A 22,217-nucleotide genomic window follows, 5' to 3' on the forward strand; every position below is an offset into this window, starting at 1 on the left:
GCGGGTTGGGAGGTCTTGCCAGTGCTTGTTCGCCGGGGGGGGGGGAAAGGCGATGTTAAGCCGGGATTGAGCGGAGCGGGGAGCGAGTGAGCGGAGCAGGGGACGGGGAGCCGGGGGCGGTGTTAAGCCGGGATTGAGCGGAGCGGGGAGCGAGCGGGGTTGCTTGTCACCTGTGCCGGAGGGGGCGGAGTGGCGAGGGGCGGCTCCCCATGCAGCAGGATGAGTGGGCGGGCAGTTTATGCAGGGGCTGGATCGACGGGAGGCGCTCACCTATGCCCGGAGGCGGAGGCCGGCGTTCGGCTCATGAGGGGGGGCACGGGAGGTGCAATCTGGTGGTGGCCCCTAGGGGGGGCAGGATGGTGGGGGCCCCGGGGCTCGAGCCCCGGGAGCCCCGCCTATAATCCGGCCCTGATCGCAGGTAAATATCACTGATTTCGTGCAAATTTGACATGACTTTGGAGGAGATTAATTTTATAGGCAAATGGGGAAATTTTAAAAAGGAAATTTTAATAGGGAAAGTTTAATAGGGTAAAATCTTGTGACATTGGGCTTCTGATAAATTTAGGGTTCATTGCTTCACCCCATTCTATAGGCACCTCTTGAATATTTTGATTCTGCTTTACAATGCTAAGATCGAAACAATTTGCACCGGACATCATCCAGACCATTTGATACATATGACTGCTCCATAAATTTGCATTAATATAAAAAAATGTAAAAGAAAAGAAAAAACGGAAGTTCAGGTTAAAGCAGTAGGACATTTACATATTTTAGACATTTTCATTTAAATGGGATCTTTCATCTGATCTAACAACCCAAGTTCTTTGCATCCTTAAATAATAAATAATAAGAAATCATTCTAAATATAACAGATATAAATTGTCTATTATAATAATTCTTTATGTATATAGCGCACACAGATTACACAGCGCTGCACAGAGCTGCCAAATCAGTCCCTGTCCCCAATGGGGCTCACAATCTAATCAACCTACCAGTATGTTTTGGAGAATGGGAGGAAACCGGAGGACTTGGAGGAAACCCATGCAAACATGGAGAGAACATACAAACTCTTTGTAGTTGTTGACCCTGGGACTTGAACCCAGGTCCCTAGGTCCCAACTGCAAGGCTGTAATGCTAACCACTGAGCCGCTGTGCTAAAAACCACTGAGCCCATCTGAAAGTGCCAGGGATCATGTGACTTGCTTTGGCCAAGCAATGGGCTCAGCAAGACCCCTTTACAGAGGACTGGGAAAACCCCTGGAACCTGAGCTGGAACCGGGTAAATAAACTTTTTTATCTTTACTAAATATTTTCCAACAATTTCTTACATTTTCCCATCATTTGTATCAGTTAAATAGAATAGAACATAATAATAATAATAATAATAATAATAATAATAATGAATCATTTACATTACGACCCACTTTCCCACCTATACCTTAAAGTTCCAGGTAGAGATAAATAACAAAAATATTCTGTTACCACAGCCTTAACTTTGGGTTTTTTTCAGGATTTCTGGAAAACCTCTTTGAGTCTATGATCGGATCATCATGATTCTCCTTCAGAACCGAAACAATGTTATGGAGATCTCCTTTAAGCATAAGTCATGGACACTAGTCGTTTTGTAAACCCCCACTTTGCACCCGGTGTTGTTGTTCCTGCCTGGTGGCTTGCCGAAGGTATTTTGGGTTTGGCGAAGCTGTCATGGATGTGGTATCTGAGATTTATATTATTTATAGGAGATTATAAGAGCCTGAGCGCTGCACACCTGATATTACAGGGTGGGGAGGCTTATGAGATTGTGAATGTTATAAATAGATTTTATTATAGAGGATTTTCATTTATTATCTGAATGACGATCACATGCGGAGGAGAAAAGGTCACAAAGGTTGAGGGATCAGCAGAATAACTAGAGAGACAAGGGCAACATTTCATCCTAAACCCCTCCCCCATTTATTACACTAAATCACATTTGGACCCCTAAATTCAGTTCCCAGGCCCTTCATAAACTCTACTTGTTCTAGAGATCAGATGTCTCAGCAATTCACACTAAACACGAGTCAATGAGCAAGACTTGGACACAAGTAACGGACCAGCAGCTAGAACCAGAAAACAAACATGTGGAATGGTCCATGAGCTGAAGCTACAACACATAGATAAGGGATGGACCTAAAGCTGAAATCCATAGCAAGAACAATAAAAAAGAAAGACCCAAATCCGGAACAGCAAGGGAACCCTGAGCTGGAACCTTTTGTATATAAGGACTTGAAACAAGCCTTGGATGGAACTAGAAGATTCCAGAAAAAGTGGCCTAAAAAGAATAGAACTAAGTGATCCATAAACAACAAGACAACAACAGCTGAGGGGTAAAGCCCCAAAACAGGAACGAGGTCATAGAGACTGTAATGTGGTCAAAGGAAAAGTAACACAACATTTTCATGGGAGTGTAACTAGAACGTGGTCAAGAACATAGATGGTGAGTGCAGCTGAGGGGGTGGTCCACTGGTCCACTGTCTACTTACTTCTGTGTTCTTGATCTTTTATGGGGGAATATATCGTTCCACCAAGGGACTTCTCTCCTCCCCGGAGCTGTCTCTGGGCATCAGAAAAGAAGAACGTTCCCAATCTCCAGTTCCCCGAACCAGGTCTAGATAGAGCTGTGGTAGACATCATGACAACTGCATGAGTCAGGAGTGAGATGTTTTTCCAGTAGACAGCTGAGGAGGAGCTCATAGAGGAAGAACGGTGATTGCAGAAGAGCGCAGGGGTCTATTCCCAGTGAAGGACCCCAAGTTATGAGACAACTTTGTGTTTGTTGAAGATAAAACCAAGATGGTCAAGAGGTTTTTGGCAAGAACTATATTTTTCCTAGGCTATGGCTGAAGTGGTTTAAAGGCAATCTGCAGTGTAAAAAGCTGGGGGTCTACTAAACTGGGGGAGGACGTCTACAAGTGATAAGTGAGGGATCTCGATAAAATGTCTGGAATGCTCTGTGTACCTCCAGAACATAGGACAATCAATAAGGACAATCTTCAGAGGAGGCACCTAGCGCAAGCGAACCAATAAAGAGGATGGAAAGACCATAGAGATTTGTCGATAGACTGAGCTCCTTGATGATGGTGTTTCTGATGATGAACATTCAGAGGCAGCAAATATGTCAAGAGCTGGCAACACTGTCCTGTAAAGGTGGAGACTGATGTTGTTAACAACTTACAAACATCTAGGCATGACCAAGTTTACTTAAGATACTGGGGCATATTTACTTACCCGGTCCATTCGCGATCCAGCGGCGCGTTCTCTGCGGTGGATTCAGGTCTTCCGGCGATTCACTAAGGCAGTTCCTCCGACGTCCACCAGGTGGCGCTGCTGCGCTGAGGTTCCCCAGAATGCACTGATCTTCACCAAGCCGGACCAATTGAAGGTAAGCGCAAGTACCGCAACACTTTTTTGCGGCAGTTTTTCCGAATCCGTCAGGTTTTTGCTCGGCCACGCCCCCCGATTTCCGTCGCATGCATGCCGGCGCCGATGCGTCAAAATCCGATCGCGTGCGCCAAAATCCTGGAGCAATACAGGGAAAATCAGCGCAAATCGGAAATATTCGGGTAACACGTCGAGGGTGGGTGGATGGGACCGGCCGGGCCACAGTGGAGGTGGGTGGACGGGATGGGCTACAGTGGAGGTGGGTGGACCGGCCGGGCCAGAGTGGAGGTGGGTGGACGTAGGTGAGGGGGATGGCAGGACATGGCATGGTGGCATGTCTGGCAGGACAGGATGCATGTCGGGTGGGTGGGCCGCACATCGGGTGGCCAGGCCGCAGGAGCTGTCACAGCCTCCTTCCCCAAGCAGTGATCGCCGGCCAGTAGTGCTTTTAGCAGGAGGGCCTGGAATGCAAATGTGACTGCTGTGGCTCGGGCCCTCCCCTTCCCGGGGCCCGGTCGCGGTCACATCCCCTGCGACCGCAATCATTACGCCCCTACTAATGACCGTGAATGACCGTGAATCGGGCCCTTAGTAAATGACCCCCACTGTTTGTTCTCCTCGGACAACTTGAGTGGACTGCAAAGGAAGAGCCAACTATTTCGGCTAATTAATATCTATGTCCATATAAGGACCAAACCCTTTTTATTTCAGGTCGGCAGGGAGATATAGAATGGGTCTAATGACCAGTGGCGTAACTCACCCCAGTGGGCCCCGGTGCAAACTTAGAAACGGGGCCCCCCATATACCTAAACCCTCGCTGCCAGTCCATAACGCATGTTATTCTTCAGAATACACATATTTCATGTATACACTCCACAGACATAAGCACATATACACTACATATGCATAACACACAGGGGCGTAACCAGCAGAGGCTGGGCCCCATGGCAGATCTTTGAATGGAACCCCCTTCCCCTTAAAACATATACACATTTATCACAATCATTTTTATACTCCTATGCATTCATACATTTATACACATATCCAGTATATACACATAAAATTTACAACATATACAACATACACCCATATACAGCATATATACACAACGTACACACAGATAAACAGCATATATACGCAACGTACACACAGATAAACAGCATATATACACACACACACATCCAGTATATACAACATATGCAGCACATATACACATATCCAGTATATACAACATACACACCGATATACAGCATATATACACATTCAACCAGTATATACAGCATACACACACATATACAGCATATATACACATGCATCTAGTATATACATATACACACACATACACACCGATATACAGCATATATACACATCTATCCAGTACAGCATACACACATATACAGCATATATACATACGCATCCAGTATATACAGCATATTCACACATACACACACACATATAGAGAATATATACACAACATATTCATACATATACAGCATACACACACATATACAGCATACACACACATATACAGCATATATACACATATACAGCATACACACAGATATACAGCATATATACACATATACAGCATACACACACATATACAGCATATACAGACATATACAGCATACACACACATACACAGCATAAAGACACATGCATCCAGTATATACAATATATACAGCACATATATACAAACACGTATACAGTCATTTACATAAGTTCAATTATACTCACCCACCTTCATCGATGTCACTCATCCTGGAACGTGGTGGTGGGTGACAGCACAGGAGAGGGGGGCAGGTTACCGGGCCGCAGTGGAGGTGTGTGGAATGGACCGGCCGCAGGTGAGGTGTGTGGACTGGAAAGGCCACAGTGGAGGTGGGTGGACGTAGGTGAGGGGGATGGCCGGACAGGGCATGGCGGCATGTCTGGCAGGACAGGATGCATGTCGGGTGGGTGGGCCGCACATCGGGTGGCCAGGCCGCAGGAGCTGTCACAGCCTCCTTCCCCAAGCAGTGATCGCCGGCCAGTAGTGCTTTTAGCAGGAGGGCCTGGAATGCAAATGTGACTGCTGTGGCTCGGGCCCTCCCCTTCCCGGGGCCCGGTCGCAGTCACATCCCGCAGACCGCAATCATTATGCCCCTGCTAATGACCCTGATTGCGCAGGAATGGAGGGGGCTGGGGAAAAAAATCAGGACTGTAATTGGTGGGAGAGCACCTAGTACAGATGGTAAAGATCCGCTTTAAATACGGTCGTGAGGGACCAAGATAATGAAGGAGACATAGACAAGTGGACTTAAGATGCCACCATAGGTAGTAGGGATCAAATGTTCCAGACTCCAAAAAACAAATTAAAAAACGTAAATACTTTCATTTTATTCAAAGCATGTAAATAAAAATATATATAAAGTGCACTTAAATATTAAATGAAGTAAAGGAGCGATGGGGGGTCAGATGGTGGCATTGGAAGCTCTGCCGGCTAATAGGGGAATTAGTATTGGATTCACAGATCGTATCCGGTTGGGGCAGAGAATAGGCCGAATGCATTGGTTATTGTGCATGACGTAACCCTTCTCACAGACACAGCCGGGCTGGCACATCATGGCACAGGCTCTGCCCATCTGCATGTAGTTCTCGCATGTGTCCTGGCAGTGAGAGTTGCAGTCAGTGAACCTGGCATTGGCTCCGCAGGATGTGCACTGAGCCTCGGGGATGCAGTTGTTGGAGGTGGGCGATGCCAGGACGTAGCCAGGTTTGCAGTAACACTCAGGCTGGCAAATCTTCAGACAAGGAACCTCCTGGTTACCGCATGTCCTCGGGCACGGCTTACATGGATAGAATATCTTATTGGGCTCACAGAAGGAATCTGCAAGAATCAACTGACATTGTTATTTTAGGAGCAGTATTATAGTAGTTATATTCCTGTACATAGGGGGCAGTATTATGGTAGTTATATTCTTGTACATAGGGGGCAGTATTATAGTAGTTATATTCTTGTACATAGGGGGCAGTATTATAGTAGTTATATTCTTGTACATAGGGGGCAGTATTATAGTAGTTATATTCTTGTACATAGGGGGCAGTATTATAGTAGTTATATTCCTGTACATAGGGGGCAGTATTATAGTAGTTATATTCTTGTACATAGGGGGCAGTATTATAGTAGTTATATTCCTGTACATAGGGGGCAGTATTATAGTAGTTATATTCTTGTACATAGGGGGCAGTATTATAGTAGTTATATCCCTGTACATAGGGGGCAGTATTATAGTAGTTATATCCCTGTACATAGGGGGCAGTATTATAGTAGTTATATTCCTGTACATAGGGGGCAGTATTATAGTAGTTATATTCTTGTACATAGGGAGCAGTATTATAGTAGTTATATTCCTGTACATAGGGGGCAGTATTATAGTAGTTATATTCTTGTACATAGGGGGCAGTATTATAGTAGTTATATTCCTGTACATAGGGGGCGGTATTATAGTAGTTATATTCTTGTACATAGGGGGCAGTATTATAGTAGTTATATTCTTGTACATAGGGGGCAGTATTAGAGTAGTTATATTCCTGTACATAGGGGGCAGTATTATAGTAGTTATATTCTTGTACATAGGGGGCAGTGTTATAGTAGTTATATTCCTGTACATAGAGGGCAGTATTATAGTAGTTATATTCCTGTACATAGGGGGCAGTATTATAGTAGTTATATTCCTGTACATAGGGAGCAGTATTATAGTAGTTATATTCTTGTACATAGGGGGCAGTGTTATAGTAGTTATATTCCTGTACATAGAGGGCAGTATTATAGTAGTTATATTCCTGTACATAGGGGGCAGTATTATAGTAGTTATATTCTTGTACATAGGGGGCAGTGTTATAGTAGTTATATTCCTGTACATAGAGGGCAGTATTATAGTAGTTATATTCCTGTACATAGGGGGCAGTATTATAGTAGTTATATTCTTGTACATAGGGGGCAGTATTATAGTTGTTATAGTCTTGTACATAGGGGGCAGTATTATAGTAGTTATATTCTTGTACATAGGGGGCAGTATTATAGTAGTTATATTGCTGTACATAGGGGGCAGTATTATAGTAGTTATATTCTTGTACATAGGGAGCAGTATTATAGTAGTTATATTCTTGTACATAGGGGGCAGTGTTATAGTAGTTATATTCCTGTACATAGAGGGCAGTATTATAGTAGTTATATTCCTGTACATAGGGGGCAGTATTATAGTAGTTATATTCTTGTACATAGGGGGCAGTACTATAGTAGTTATATTCCTGTACATAGGGGGCAGTATTATAGCAGTTATATTCTTGTACATAGGGGGCAGTAGTATAGTAGTTATATTCTTGTACATAGGGGGCAGTATTATAGTAGTTATATTCCTGTACATAGGGGGCAGTATTATAGTAGTTATATTCCTGTACATAGGGGGCAGTATTATAGTAGTTATATTCTTGGACATAGGGGGCAGTATTATAGTAGTTATATTCTTGTACATAGGGGGCAGTATTATAGTAGTTATAGTAGTTATATTCTTGTACATAGGGGGCAGTATTATAGTAGTTATATTCTTGTACATGGGGGCAGTATTATAGTAGTTATATTCCTGTACATAGGGGGCAGTATTATAGTAGTTATATTCCTGTACATAGAGGCAGTATTATAGTAGTTATATTCCTGTACATAGGGGCAGTATTATAGTACTTATATTCCTGTACATAGAGGCAGTATTATAGTAGTTATATTCCTGTACATGGAGGCAGTATTATAGTAGTTATATTCCTGTACATATGGGCAGTATTATAGTAGTTATATTCCTGTACATAGGAGGCAGTATTATAGTAGTTATATTCCTGTACATAGGGGGCCGTATTATAGTAGTTATATTCTTGTACATAGGGGGCAGTATTATAGTAGTTATATTCTTGTACATAGGGGGGCAGCATTATAGTAGTTATATTCCTGTACATAGGGGGCAGTATTATAGTAGTTATATTCCTGTACATAGGGGGCAGTATTATAGTAGTTATATTCTTGACCATGGGAGGCAGTATTATAGTAGTTATATTCCTGTACATAGGGGGCAGTATTATAGTAGTTATATTCCTGTACATAGAGGGCAGTATTATAGTAGTTATATTCCTGTACATAGGGGGCAGTATTATAGTAGTTATATTCCTGTACATAGGGGGCAGTATTATAGTAGTTATATTCCTGTACATAGGGGCAGTATTATAGTAGTTATATTCTTATACATAGGGGCAGTATTATAGTAGTTATATTCTTGTACATAGGGGGCAGTATTATAGTAGTTATATTCTTGTACATAGGGGGCAGTATTATAGTAGTTAAATTCCTGTACATAGGGGGCAGTATTATAGTAGTTATATTCCTGTACATAGAGGCAGTATTATAGTAGTTATATTCCTGTACATAGGGGCAGTATTATAGTAGTTATATTCCTGTACATAGAGGCAGTATTATAGTAGTTATATTCCTGTACATGGAGGCAGTATTATAGTAGTTATATTCCTGTACATAGGGGCAGTATTATAGTAGTTATATTCTTGTACATAGGGGGCAGTATTATAGTAGTTATATTCCTGTACATAGGAGGCAGTATTATAGTAGTTATATTCCTGTACATAGGGGGCAGTATTATAGTAGTTATATTCTTGTACATAGTGGGCAGTATTATAGTAGTTATATTCTTGTACATAGGGGGCAGTATTATAGTAGTTATATTCTTGTACAAAGGGGGCAGTATTATAGTAGTTATATTCTTGTACATAGGAGGCAGTATTATAGTAGTTATATTCTTGTACATAGGGGACAGTATTATAGTAGTTATATTCTTGTACATACGGGGCAGTATTATAGTAGTTATATTCTTGTACATAGGGGACAGTATTATAGTAGTTATATCCCTGTACATAGGGGGCAGTATTATAGTAGTTATATTCTTGTACAAAGGGGGCAGTGTTATAGTAGTTATATTCTTGTACATAGGGGGCAGTATTATAGTAGTTATATTCTTGTACAAAGGGGGCAGTATTATAGTGGTTATATTCTTGTACAAAGGGGGCAGTATTATAGTAGTTCTATTCTTGTACATAGGGGGCAGTATTATAGTAGTTATATTCCTGTACATAGGAGGCAGTATTATAGTAGTTATATCCCTGTACATAGGGGGCAGTATTATAGCAGTTATATTTTTGTACATAGGGGGCAGTATTATAGTAGTTATATTCTTGTACATAGGGGGTAGTATTATAGTAGTTATATTCTTGTACATAGCGGGCAGTATTATAGTAGTTATATTCTTGTACATAGGGGGCAGTATTATAGTAGTTATATTCTTGTACATAGAGGGCAGTATTATAGTAGTTATATTCTTGTACATAGGGGGCAGTATTATAGTAGTTATATTCTTGTACATAGGGGGCAGTATTATAGTAGTTCTATTCTTGTACATAGGGGGCAGTATTATAGTAGTTATATTCTTGTACATAGGGGGCAGTATTATAGTAGTTCTATTCTTGTACATAGGGGGCAGTATTATAGTAGTTATATTCTTGTACATAGGGGGCAGTATTATAGTAGTTATATTCTTGTACATAGGGGGCAGTATTATAGTAGTTATATTCTTGTACATAGGGGGCAGTATTATAGTAGTTATATTGTTGTACATAGGGGGCAGTATTATAGTAGTTATATTCCTGTACATAGTGGGCAGTATTATAGTAGTTATATTCTTGTACAAAGGGGGCAGTTTTATAGTAGTTATATCCCTGTACATAGGGGGCAGTATTATAGCAGTTATATTTTTGTACATAGGGGGCAGTATTATAGTAGTTATATTCTTGTACATAGGGGGCAGTATTATAGTAGTTATATTCTTGAATATAGGGGACAGTGTTATAGTAGTTATATTCTTGTACATAGGGAGCAGTATTATAGTAGTTATATTCTTGTACATAGCGGGCAGTATTATAGTAGTTATATTCCTGTACACAGGGGGCAGTATTATAGTAGTTATATTCTTGTACATAGGATGCAGTATTATAGCAGTTATATTCTTGTACATAGGCGGCAGTATTATAGTAGTTATATTCCTGTACATAGGGGGCAGTATTATAGTAGTTATATTTTTGTACATAGGGGGCAGTATTATAGTAGTTATATTCTTGTACATAGGGGCAGTATTATAGCAGTTATATTCTTGTACATAGGGGGCAGTATTATAGTAGTTATATTCCTGTACATAGGGGGCAGTATTATAGTAGTTATATTCCTGTACATAGGGGGCAGTATTATAGTAGTTATATTCCTGTACATAGGGGGCAGTATTATAGTAGTTATATTCCTGTACATAGGGGGCAGTATTATAGTAGTTATATTCTTGTACATAGGGAGCAGTATTACAGTAGTTATATTCCTGTACATAGGGGGCAGTATTATAGTAGTTATATTCTTGTACATAGGGGACAGTATTATAGTAGTTATATTCCTGTACATAGGGGGCAGTATTATAGTAGTTATATTCCTGTACATAGGGGGCAGTATTATAGTAGTTATGTTATGTTCTTGTACATGGAGGGCAGTATTATAGTAGTTATTTTTATGGACATGGAAGCAATGTAGTATCAACAAAAATATCCTTACCTGGCTGTAGAGCTGCTATCTCCTGTGAAGACCCAAACACAACACAAAGCTCTGCAAAAAAATCACAATTCTTTTTTCATTTCAGTGCATTAGTAAATTTTGGTTAAAAATTTTAACACTTTCAAATTGTTTACAGTGAAGCTTTTCTGAGACATCCCAAAAGGGTCTTGAGAGAAGGATCTGAAATCCATAAAACTTTAGTCTAGGTGAGTGGACTTGGAGAGATTTCACGTTAATGAAGATATATACAGTAGTTACCGGTAGATAAGATATAAAAGGAAACATATAGACAATTTGACATTAGATTAGGACACATAGGGGCCACATTTATCACTTTTGTGCGCCTAAGTGTAGTAGTTGCGCCTAAATTCTGGCGCACTGTTTTGCCAGATTTATCACAAGCTACAACCATCTGTGATAAGTATATTTTCTGCCTCTTATTAATCACTTTACTTTAACACAGTTTAGGTGCAATTTTGGCGCAGTTTAGGTGCAATGTTAGATTCGGGCACTTACATGTGATCCTGGTACAAGCTCCTCTCTGCTTCTCCCACAGCCCAGAATGAAGATAATACTCACAGCAGCACCCAGGTGTTTGACACCCAGCACCCAGTGACCTCCTCAGCAGGGGCTTCTCCTGGAGGGGATCCCCCAGTGCTGGTCTCCTGCTGCACCCCTGTAATTCTGCACAATATCCCCCTCAGACACTGTGCAGAATTACATGGGGGACACTTGTCTGTACTATCTGCAACATTCTGCAATGTTCTCCTCTGAGCTGAGGATTCTGCAGAATGTTATGTAAATAGAAGGTGATGAACTGTAAATAGAGTCTGCAGCTCCTGTCTGCAATGTATCTAATGTCTGTATTATCTGTACTAGTGTCTGCAGAGTATCTAATTCTGCACAGTATCCCCCTCAGATACTGTGCAGAATTACATGGGGGACACTTGAATGAAAAGGCGCAAAAACAACATAAAAAAACGAGTGATACATGTGGCCCATAGATACTTATGTTAGTTATGAGATAGATAGGAGATACATATGAGATTATATAGATGGATAGATAGATAGATAGATAGATAGATAGAAAGAATATAGTATAAGCCGACCCAAGTATAAGCAGAGACCCCTAATTTTACTACCAAAACTGGGAAAACCTATTGACTCGAGTATAAGCCGAGGGTGTAGTATACAGCCATCCCCAAGTGGTATACAGCCAGCCAGCCCCATGTAGTATACAGCCAGCCCCCTTATGTATACAGCCAGCCTGCCCCCTGTATGTTAAGCACATTAAAAATATAAGCGGCGACACCGCCGCATCAAAGTGAGCGGATGTGGGGAGATCGCATGGACGCGACTCCGCCGGCAAGAGAAGAAAGAAGATAGAAGTCGCAAGGATCGGGTTGACTATCACCGGGAGGTGAGTATTAAGATTATTTTTTTAATGTGCTTAACATCGGGTTCACAATCGGGAGCCGCTGGGAGCCACTGCCAGGGATCTGGGCAGCGGAGGGTAAGTAGTAAATTTTTTTTTATTGACTAATGCATAAGCCGAGGCTTATACACGAGTATATACGGTAGATAGATAGATAGATAATAATTGTGCAAAAAGATAAGTGGATTTATTCAATTTTCAAAGCAACATTTCAGGTCAAGGTGGGAGCCTTCGGCAGCTGGAGGACCAGAAGCCCGGCCCTGGTTAGTGTGCACCCATTTTTTTCTTTTTATATTTCTGTGCTGCTTGGTTTATCTTTTTGTAGATAGATAGATATGAGATCGATAGATATGAGATAGATACATGTAGATAGATGAGATTAACTCCTTCTATTCTATCATCTTCTTTATTTCTTTTGTGCTTTAAGAGTTGAAGTCCTAAAGCTAAACCCATCAAAGATGACAGATCCCTCCGACTCGCGCCCAGGTGACTCATTGTTAGACTTGTCTCAGGGCTAAATTACAGCTGTCAAATATGACAAACATGTGGAAATTACTTTTCATCTATTATCATTATTATGTGATTCATCTCCAATGGAAAATGCAAGATTTTTAAAGAATTGTCGAAAGGACAATTGAAAATATGTAAATAAACCAAGTTATAACTTTTACGATAGAAAGATGAAGGGGCAGATGCCGTAGATACTTACAGATTTACAATCTTATCTAGTGTAAGTTATTACGATGCACAACCACCAATTCCCACCGAGCTCCACCGGAGACACTACGGGGCTTCATTATACAAGATGTTGCCCTCAACGTCTACATACATTTCCCAGATCACCATAAGTTATGATAGATAGCAAATTCCACTCTGCTAAAAACTGCAGACCACAACGTCTCATGGATATTTGATGTAGGTCGTCTACTTACCCAGTAGGAGGAAAACCTTTACTCCAACTCGGTTCATCATATTGACCTGTGAAGCAGAAGATTTGTTACAACGTCTTCTTCGTCTGGTGATGGAAGTGTCTGGTTATGTAACACCTCACCTTCTCTGAAGCCTCGATCTCCGTCGTCTGTAGCTCTATTGATGCTTTGGTTTCAGGTTTGAAGGCTTTGGAGGACTCAGATACTTATAGTCTGAGGAGATGTGGGTGGTGGACCTCATTAAATGACAAAGATTTGTCTAAGTACGCAGGCGGCTGGTGACATCATCTTCCAGTTCTGTTCAATCCCCAAAGACTTTACTACTACAGATGAAAAAAAAATCTTGCCCTAGAGAATCCGAGAAGAATCCTGAACACGCCTGAGACGAGATGATGGGAGCTTGGGTGACTGATTATTCGGAGGTCTTTATAGGACAATAAATACTTGTGTAGTTTACAAACACTACGTGCTTGTCCACAGCAACCGGAGGCTGGGAAGCAACGTCTGAAGCATCTACCGGCCTCCTCGCATCCTATAAAAGCAACTTACTTTTTTTTCCAGCCAAAAACTTTTAATCCTATGAAATGCCATTAGTAGTTGATCAGATAAAATGTGACTCTTAGAACCCAGCTGACAAGCTATAGTAGACTATGGCCGGACCTTGAAGGACGCAGCTCAGGCTCTAGTTGGGTGCAGAGTAGGTAGGATTGGATTAAGACCATGGGTCCTGGGCTGTATGAATATTAGAGCCCCTTGGGGAATGGAGGATGTGTCCCTTCTGACTCTTTCATTCTCTGGTTTCAGGACCTTCATGTGTTTTGAGAGCTTGTGTCCTGAGAGGAGGAAGAGATGTTCCAGGATTACATGGGTGCAGGTCCTACTTAGTATCAGATTTGGTGAGTGGTTTTGGTGACCACAGGTAGCCTCGGAGGCTTGGGCCCTTGGTTATTGCCCAAACCGTCTAACAATAGGCACAGATTCACTGGACTGATGACACATTTGATTATGAACTTTCGATCTCGGCTCGACCAGCAAGCCATATGGTTATTCCTGTAGATATATAAAAGAGAGTTGCCGTCTCCAATTCTGCTGATTGCGGAGATGCCCGACAGTTGGACTCCCCCAATTCAGACATCCCCTATCCAGTGGAAAAGTTTAAGGCCCCAACCAATTCTATGGTTCATGCCAAGCACTGTTGGACCTTGCAGGGATGGCTACCCACCTGTTTTTTACTTCTCTATTTAGGTTGGCTGCTCTGTTCATGGCTGCTATCTCGTAGAAAATTAAGAACCATCTGCACCTATAAAAGCTCTATGCGCCCATAGTAATAATTTCTCCCGGCCTTCCTTTATAGTCCATGGCTGTAAATGGCACGTTTCCCCTGAGCATTAACGTTAAAGGGGTACTCTGGGAATATGAACGCCTGCTACAAAAACCCATCATGCTATAAATAAATGAATAGAACAAAACTCAATTGAACTTAAAGGAGATCTACCACCATTTTCTTGCACCCTCATTACCTGTAGGGGATGACCAAACGTCTTTTCGCTTCCGCTGGGGCCTCCATGACAGAGAGAATATAAGCCTTTAAAAATGTTCAAATGAGCCTGAGGTGCTCAGGGTCCCTTTGGACGAGTGCCTTCTGGCTCCTCCGATACCTAATGGATCCATGCCCCCGCCTCATTGTCATGCACCGCTCCCATGGCTCTCCCCGGCCGGACAGCTGGTGACGTCACCCGACTGTCTGGAATTGTCATGCATGCGCGCGATCTTCTATCTTGCACAGCTTTCAGGTATCCTGTGCGGCTGCACAAGAAGTCAAATCAGAATACATCAAACCAGTGATCCGCGCCATTGACATTTATGGGGGACACAAGCTTGCGGCCGTACATACGCCCCCCATACAGTCATGTGAATGGAACCTTATATATATGCACACAACTGTATGATCTTTTCTGTTCTATATATACAGCTTTATTCTGCTGATAGAATGCTCCTCCCACTGGTTCTGGCTACTCCATGTATATATACGGCAGCATCCGGTGCTGAGACTTATGCAGCACGTATACAGCCCGTATTTTTGTATGTTCCCATTTATTTCTATGGGCCGTATGAAATGGAAATATGGTGGAAAATGGGACATGCTCTATATTTTTATACGTCCCGCTCATGGTACGGTACAGTATGGTGGAAAATACGGCCATGTATATGGATGGGCGTATTGCCCATTGGAATGCATGGGGCCATATGTCGGCCCTATATACAGCTGTATATACAGCCCTTTTAATATATTCTCTACATGTCCATGTGCACGGGGCCTAATGTATCTTTTAAAGTCGGTTTTCTAAACCTGGTAACCCTTTAAGGAGTTGAAGGCACATTTCCGCAAATAATTGAAATTGTTTGCATACAGAAAAGTTATACAAACTTCCTATATACTTTCTGTATCAATTATTTACGGAGTTTTAGATGTTGTTGTCATGAAATAGGAAACTTATTGTTTACTTCCTGTAGATAAACACCGGTCCATGGTCAGGTGCGCGTGTCATACATATCACACAGCGCTGATTACTCTCTGTGATCCTAACAAGCCGTGCACCGGTGGGACATCACATGACCAGGGATATAACAAGCTGTGCACCTATGTGACATCACATGACCAGGGATATAACGAGCCGTGCACCTGTGTGACATCACATGACCAGGGATATAACAAGCCGTGCACCAGTGTGACATCACATGTCCAGGGATATAAGAAGCCGTGCACTTATGTGACATCACATGACCAGGGATATAACAAGCCGTGCACCTGTGTGACATCACATGTCCAGGGATATAAGAAGCTGTGCACCTGTGTGACATCACATGACCTGGGATATAACAAGCAGTGCAACTGTGTGACATCACATGACCAGGGATATAATGAGCCGTACACCTGTGTGACATCACATGACCATGGATATAATGAGCCGTGCACCTGTGTGACATCACATGACCGTGGAGCGGTGTTTATCTACAGGAAGTAAAGAATCACGTTTCCTGTTGCATGAGCAACAAGAGATCTAGAAAAACCAATAAGAATTAATATAGAAAGTATAATGGAAAATTGCATATATTTTCATTACACAAACAATATCAATCATTTGCTGGAATGTGCTTAGAGTGAACGACCCCTTCATGGTTTTTTTTGGAAATCTCAATTGATGAGTTGAAACAAGGGCAGGAGTGGGGGTTAAATTTTTGACAAGTGGCTCCTTACTCTGGGAGCGGGAAGCCTCCTCTGTAATGCAGCGTGGGAAGGAAAATACCTCGTCTAATAAGAAATTACAAAATTTATAATGATTTTCATAATAATATATTTCAATGGACTTTTCCTTTTGGATCTATAAGAAACATTTAGCTAAGTATGAATAACATTCCTCACGTACCTACCTGCACAGGTTATTAAATAATAGATAGCGTATATCCCTGCGTACAAGACGACATCCAGCATTTCCAGTTAAAATACAGACTTTGGACATATGGTAAATGGATTATGAGACAATTTGAGACATTTTTGAGACTTTTCAAATGAATTTTTTCCTAATTTTTGATATGCAACTTTTTAAAAATGTCTAAAAAAAAAAGTTGATAAATCAACTTTTTTTTTTTTTTTTGGTATTAAAATCCAGGGGGAAAAAAAATTCCTGTGTGTTAGATAATCTGTAATATGTTGCACATCCAATATGTGCAGTTTTCATGCAGCTTTTTAGCATCCATTTTTTTCCTCTGTTTTTTTTTCCCTATTCATCTTAGCTGAGCGGATTCTACATTAAAATTGCACATTGATGCAGATTTTCACTCTCCCATAGACTTCAATGTAAAAAAATTATCCTGCAAAACTCTGCAAGGAAGCACAAGAAAAATAACAGGATCATTATTTTATTTTCCGCACCGATCCACAATTTCCCAGGAGAAAAAAACGCATTGGGGCACATTTACTTACCCGGTCCATTCGCGTTCAAGCGGCGGCTTCTCTGACGAGCGTTCGCGTCTTCCAGCGATTCATGAAGGTCCTGCACCCGATGTCCACCAGGTGTCGCTGCTGCGCCAAGGTCCGCCGAGTTGCATCAGAGTTCACTGATCTCTTTCTGGTGCATGTGAGTATGGCCCGTGCGACCAATTTTTTGTTTTAAATGCGGCGTTTTTTCCGAATCCGTCGGGTTTTCATTCGGCCACACCCCCCGATTTCCATCGCGTGCATGCCAGCGCCGATGCGTTACAATCCGATCGCGTGCGCCAAAAACCCAGGGCAATTCATGGAAAATCGGCGCAAATCGGAAATATTCGTCGGGAAAACACGAATTGGGCCCTTAGTAAATGACCCCCATTGTCTACATGACTTTTTCCAAATCGCGTACACAAATCTCCCCCCCCCCCAAATACTATGGGGGTAATTTATCATTTTTTTTTTCCCTTGCCGTTGGTGTCTGTGCGCCTTTTTGATGCATAATGGCTGCTTTGCGCCTATTTTGCGTTTTTTTTTTTAATGTTACACCTCAATTCGTTGCGTGTTGTTGCGCCCTATTTGTCATTACATTCCGTCTCTTTACAGATGTTTGTTATATATTATATATAATTATTTATACTATTGCCCCTATATGGGCACAAATAATTGCGCAATAACAGGCCAGTCCTGACCGTGCTTAGGAAAGACAATGCTATGATTTGCGCAACAAATTTGCTAAAATTGCAAAAAAGATGCAAAAAATAGACTCACAAAAGGCGCAAAAAGAGCTCAGAGAAAGGGGCAAGTAAGACCCCCAATTAGTCTGAAGAATGTTCCGAAATCTTAAATGATTGTATGATTATATGTTGCCAGCAGATTGATGTCAGCTGAAGCTTATTTATTGGATTTTTTCTCATTGAGACTTTTCAAAAACTTCAAAAGACTTCAAAAAGTTGCAAAAATGATGAAAAAGTCTAAAAAATAAGCCACCGAAAACGAGCACATCTATCTAACCAAATTTTGACATTAGATAAATATGGTGTAAAACAGAGATAATGGGCCGGATGTATCACTTGTTTTACTGCTCCTAATAATCATTCATCTATAGCAACTTCTTCATTTAGGTGCAATTTAGGAGCAAAAACAGGGAGGCAAACACTGATCTATTCTACAGAACAGCTTATCCCCAGCAGCAGAGCTCAGTAGAGCAATGTATCTTCTGTATAATACAGCAGCAGAGCTCAGCCAGTGTTTACACTATCTGCAGCCTCTGTTTACAGTTCATGAGCTTCTATTTACAAACAATCTGCAAAAGCAGCAGCTCAAGGCAGGATAGAAGAGAAGTGTGTAGGAGCTGCAGATAGGACTGAGAAGTGTTCCGTGTATCAGGATAGAAGAGAAGTGTAAAGGAGCTGCAGACAGGACCGAGAAGTGTCCCAGTGTAGCAGGATAGAAGAGAAGTGTCTAGGACCTGCAGACAGGACCGAGAAGTGTCCCAGTGTAGAAGGATAGAAGAGAAGTGTCTAGGAGCTGCAGACAGGACCGAGAAGTGTCCCAGTGTAGCAGGATAGAAGAGAAGTGTCTAGGAGCTGCAGACAGGACCAAGAAGTGTTCCGTGTAGCAGGATAGAAGAGAAGTGTCTAGGAGCTGCAGATAGGACTGAGAAGTGTTCCGTGTAGCAGGATAGAAGAGAAGTGTATAGGAGCTGCAGATAGGACTGAGAAGTGTTCCGTGTAGCAGGATAGAAGAGAAGTGTATAGGACCTGCAGATAGGACTGAGAAGTGTTCCGTGTATCAGGATAGAAGAGAAGTGTAAAGGAGCTGCAGACAGGACCGAGAAGTGTCCCAGTCAAGCAGGATAGAAGAGAAGTGTCTAGGAGCTGCAGACAGGACCGAGAAGTGTCCCAGTGTAGCAGGATAGAAGAGAAGTGTCTAGGAGCTGCAGACAGGACCAAAAAGTGTTCCGTGTAGCAGGATAGAAGAGAAGTGTCTAGGAGCTGCAGATAGGACTGAGAAGTGTTCCGTGTAGCAGGATAGAAGAGAAGTGTATAGGAGCTGCAGACAGGACAGAGAAGTGTCCCAGTGTAGCAGGATAGAAGAGAAGTGTGCAAGAGATGCAGATAGTACAGATAAGTGTCCCCCGTGTAGCAGGATGACCACACTGGTGTCTGAGGAGGATACTGACCAGAATTACAGGGGTGTAGCAGGAGACCAGCACTGGGGGATCCCCTCCAGGAGAAGCCCCTGCTGAGGAGGTCACTGGGTGCTGGGTGTCACACACCTGTGTGCTGCTGTGAGAGTCATTCTCATGCTGGGGTGCAGGAGAGAAGCAGAGAGGAGCTTGTAGGAGGCTCACATGTACCTGCCCAAATCTAAAGTTGTGCATAATGTAAAGTGATTAGTAAGAGGAAAAAACTCAGCTCATCACAGATGGTTGTAGCTTGTGATAATGCACCAGAATTAGGGCAGAACAACTTCACTTATGCACAGAACAGTGATACATCTGGTCCAATAGGTTTGAATAAAAACGCAAAATAGAAAAAAATAGGATAAATCACCCCCCTTAGTGTGACAAAACCAAGAAAAATGTATTACAAAAGTCTCCAGACAACTCCTCCCCCACCACAATAGAGTAAATCACTACATATAGAAGATGCAGCAGAATTGTGAGCTCATGTGTAATACAAGACCTTGCTGTAAATCGGGTGAACATCACAGATGTTGGGTTTTATTGGGAGAGTCTCTTTCATCTTCTTCTAAGACCTAGACCACCATGTCAGCTTCTTCTGGCCATGAAACAACCTGACGGTAGCTAAAAAATATAACAAACATAAAAATATATAACAAACAACACCACTACATAGGGGAGATGCAGCAGAATTGTGAGCTCATGGGTAGTACAGGCACCTACCATATGCTTGTACACAGATGTTGAGTTTGATTGGCATGACCCACCCTGACAATAGCCAATATAGTAATGGTTCTCCCATAGTAAAAAAAATTGTAAAAACGCCCAAACAGTGTCCAATAAACTAACAGGGACCTCACTGTAGCCAATATAGTAACAGTGCTCCCCCAGTAGCCAATATAGTAACAGTTCCACATCAGTTGCCAATACAGGCAGTCCCCAGGTTACATACAAGATAGGGTCTGTAGGTTTGTTCTCAAGTTGAATTTGTATGTAAGTCAGAACTGTATATTTTATAATTGTAGCCCCAGCCAAAATGTTTTGAGTCCCTGTCACAATTGTATTTTAAAAATGTTGGATTGTCATAAGAACCAAGATTAACACTAAAGCTTCATTGCAGACACCTGTGATAACTGTTATAGCTGTTTATTGTAGCCTAGGACTAAAGCACAGTAATTACCAAAATCCAGAGGTCCGTTTGTAACTAGGGGTCGTCTGTAAGTCGGGTGTTCTTAAGTAGGGGACCGCCTGTATAGTCACAAACTAGTATCCCACAGTAGCTGATATGGTCATAGAACCCCACAGTAGCCAATATAGTAACAATTCCCCAACAGTTGCAAATATAGTCAAAAACAGTAGCCAGTATAGTCACGGAGCATCCTTTGTAGCCAATATAGCAGTAGGGCACCACAGTATGCAATAAAGGGACAGATTCCCCACTGTAGTCAGTAAAGTAGCAGGTCCTATACAGTAGCCAATATAATAACCGTAACTCCACATTAGCCTATGTAGTCAAATACTAGTAACCCACAGTAGCCAATATAGTAACAGTGCCCCAGAGAAGCCACTATATTGTGGCAATAATAATTGTTAACACTTTAATAGAAAGATAGTAGCCAGTATAGTAACATTGCTCTCACAGTAATTAATACAGTAACAATGAACCTCAAAGTCGCCAATATAGTCATGTTCTCTGCAGTAGTCAGTAGTCACAGTGCCCTGCATTAGCCAAGTCATAGTGCCCCACTGTAGCCAATGAAGTTTCAGTCTCCAACAATGCCCCCACATTAGCCAATATAGTAACAAGCCTCTGACGATAGGCTCTATAGTCACATGATTAGATTGCACCGACTGTGCAGGCAGAGGTTGACAGCTCCCCAGGTCATAAGCAAACTTCAGCTTGAATAGTAGGAAGCGGTAGAGCAGTGAACTACAGACTTCTATGATCTGCGCCCCACTTGGGGTATGGAGTTGGATTGCAGCTTGGCTTCTCCCCAGCACACAAATTTGGGTGTAAATTTAACAACCGACTCCGGTGAGAGCTGGCTGAATCTCGAGTCTGAACAAGGGTGATATGATCCAAGTGACAACTTATCATGCCAAATTGATTATAAATTAATTATTGTTTTGCTGTGATGACTGTGACTGGTCCTAAATATAACCCCCTGCTGCCTGCCCTGACCTTAGGCTGTTTTTTTACTACGGTTCATTGCTGGCTCCCCTGACCCTTGCTTGTTTCTGACTACTACTGCCATGTTGCTTTGCGTTATTCATCTATTATCTACACCATGTTGCTTTGCCCTGGTCAACTATTATCTACACTTTGCTGGAGACAGACCTTATGGCAGTGGAGTTTATATCCCTGAACAGGGGCTAAAACCATCTTGGCAATAGCCCAAAGCCAAATAAGTAAGGTGTGATAGTGAGTGAACAACCATTGTGATACTGTTATCTAATATTTATAATAATGGTTGACCAAACACAGGTCAACTGTGAGATAAAGTGATTCTTAAAAGATGTACCATGCATAATGATAAAACACAATACAACATTTTTGGATAGATTCCCATCTA

At 41.9% G+C, this 22,217-nt stretch overlaps 1 protein-coding gene across 2 annotated transcripts; it reads right to left on the reverse strand.

Annotated features, from left to right (window-relative positions):
* Window positions 1–5,823: 5,823 nt before the first annotated feature.
* Window positions 5,824–16,029, reverse strand: LOC140065566 (zonadhesin-like). 2 transcript variants are annotated; one of them, XM_072113158.1, is made up of 4 exons: window positions 13,591–16,029; window positions 13,472–13,517; window positions 11,105–11,155; window positions 5,824–6,289 (listed from the first exon to the last, which is right to left on the reverse strand). In XM_072113158.1, the coding sequence occupies exons 2-4, from the start codon at window positions 13,509–13,511 to the stop codon at window positions 5,874–5,876; spliced, it is 507 nt and encodes a 168-aa protein (XP_071969259.1). In that variant the 5' UTR covers window positions 13,512–13,517; window positions 13,591–16,029; the 3' UTR covers window positions 5,824–5,873. The 2 variants fall into 2 exon arrangements, with proteins under 2 accessions (XP_071969259.1, XP_071969258.1); XM_072113157.1 differs by having other exon boundaries at window positions 13,472–16,029.
* Window positions 16,030–22,217: the final 6,188 nt, after the last annotated feature.

This window comes from Engystomops pustulosus, chromosome 6 (assembly GCF_040894005.1).
Source record: "Engystomops pustulosus chromosome 6, aEngPut4.maternal, whole genome shotgun sequence".
Taxonomy (NCBI): Eukaryota; Metazoa; Chordata; class Amphibia; order Anura; family Leptodactylidae; genus Engystomops; species Engystomops pustulosus.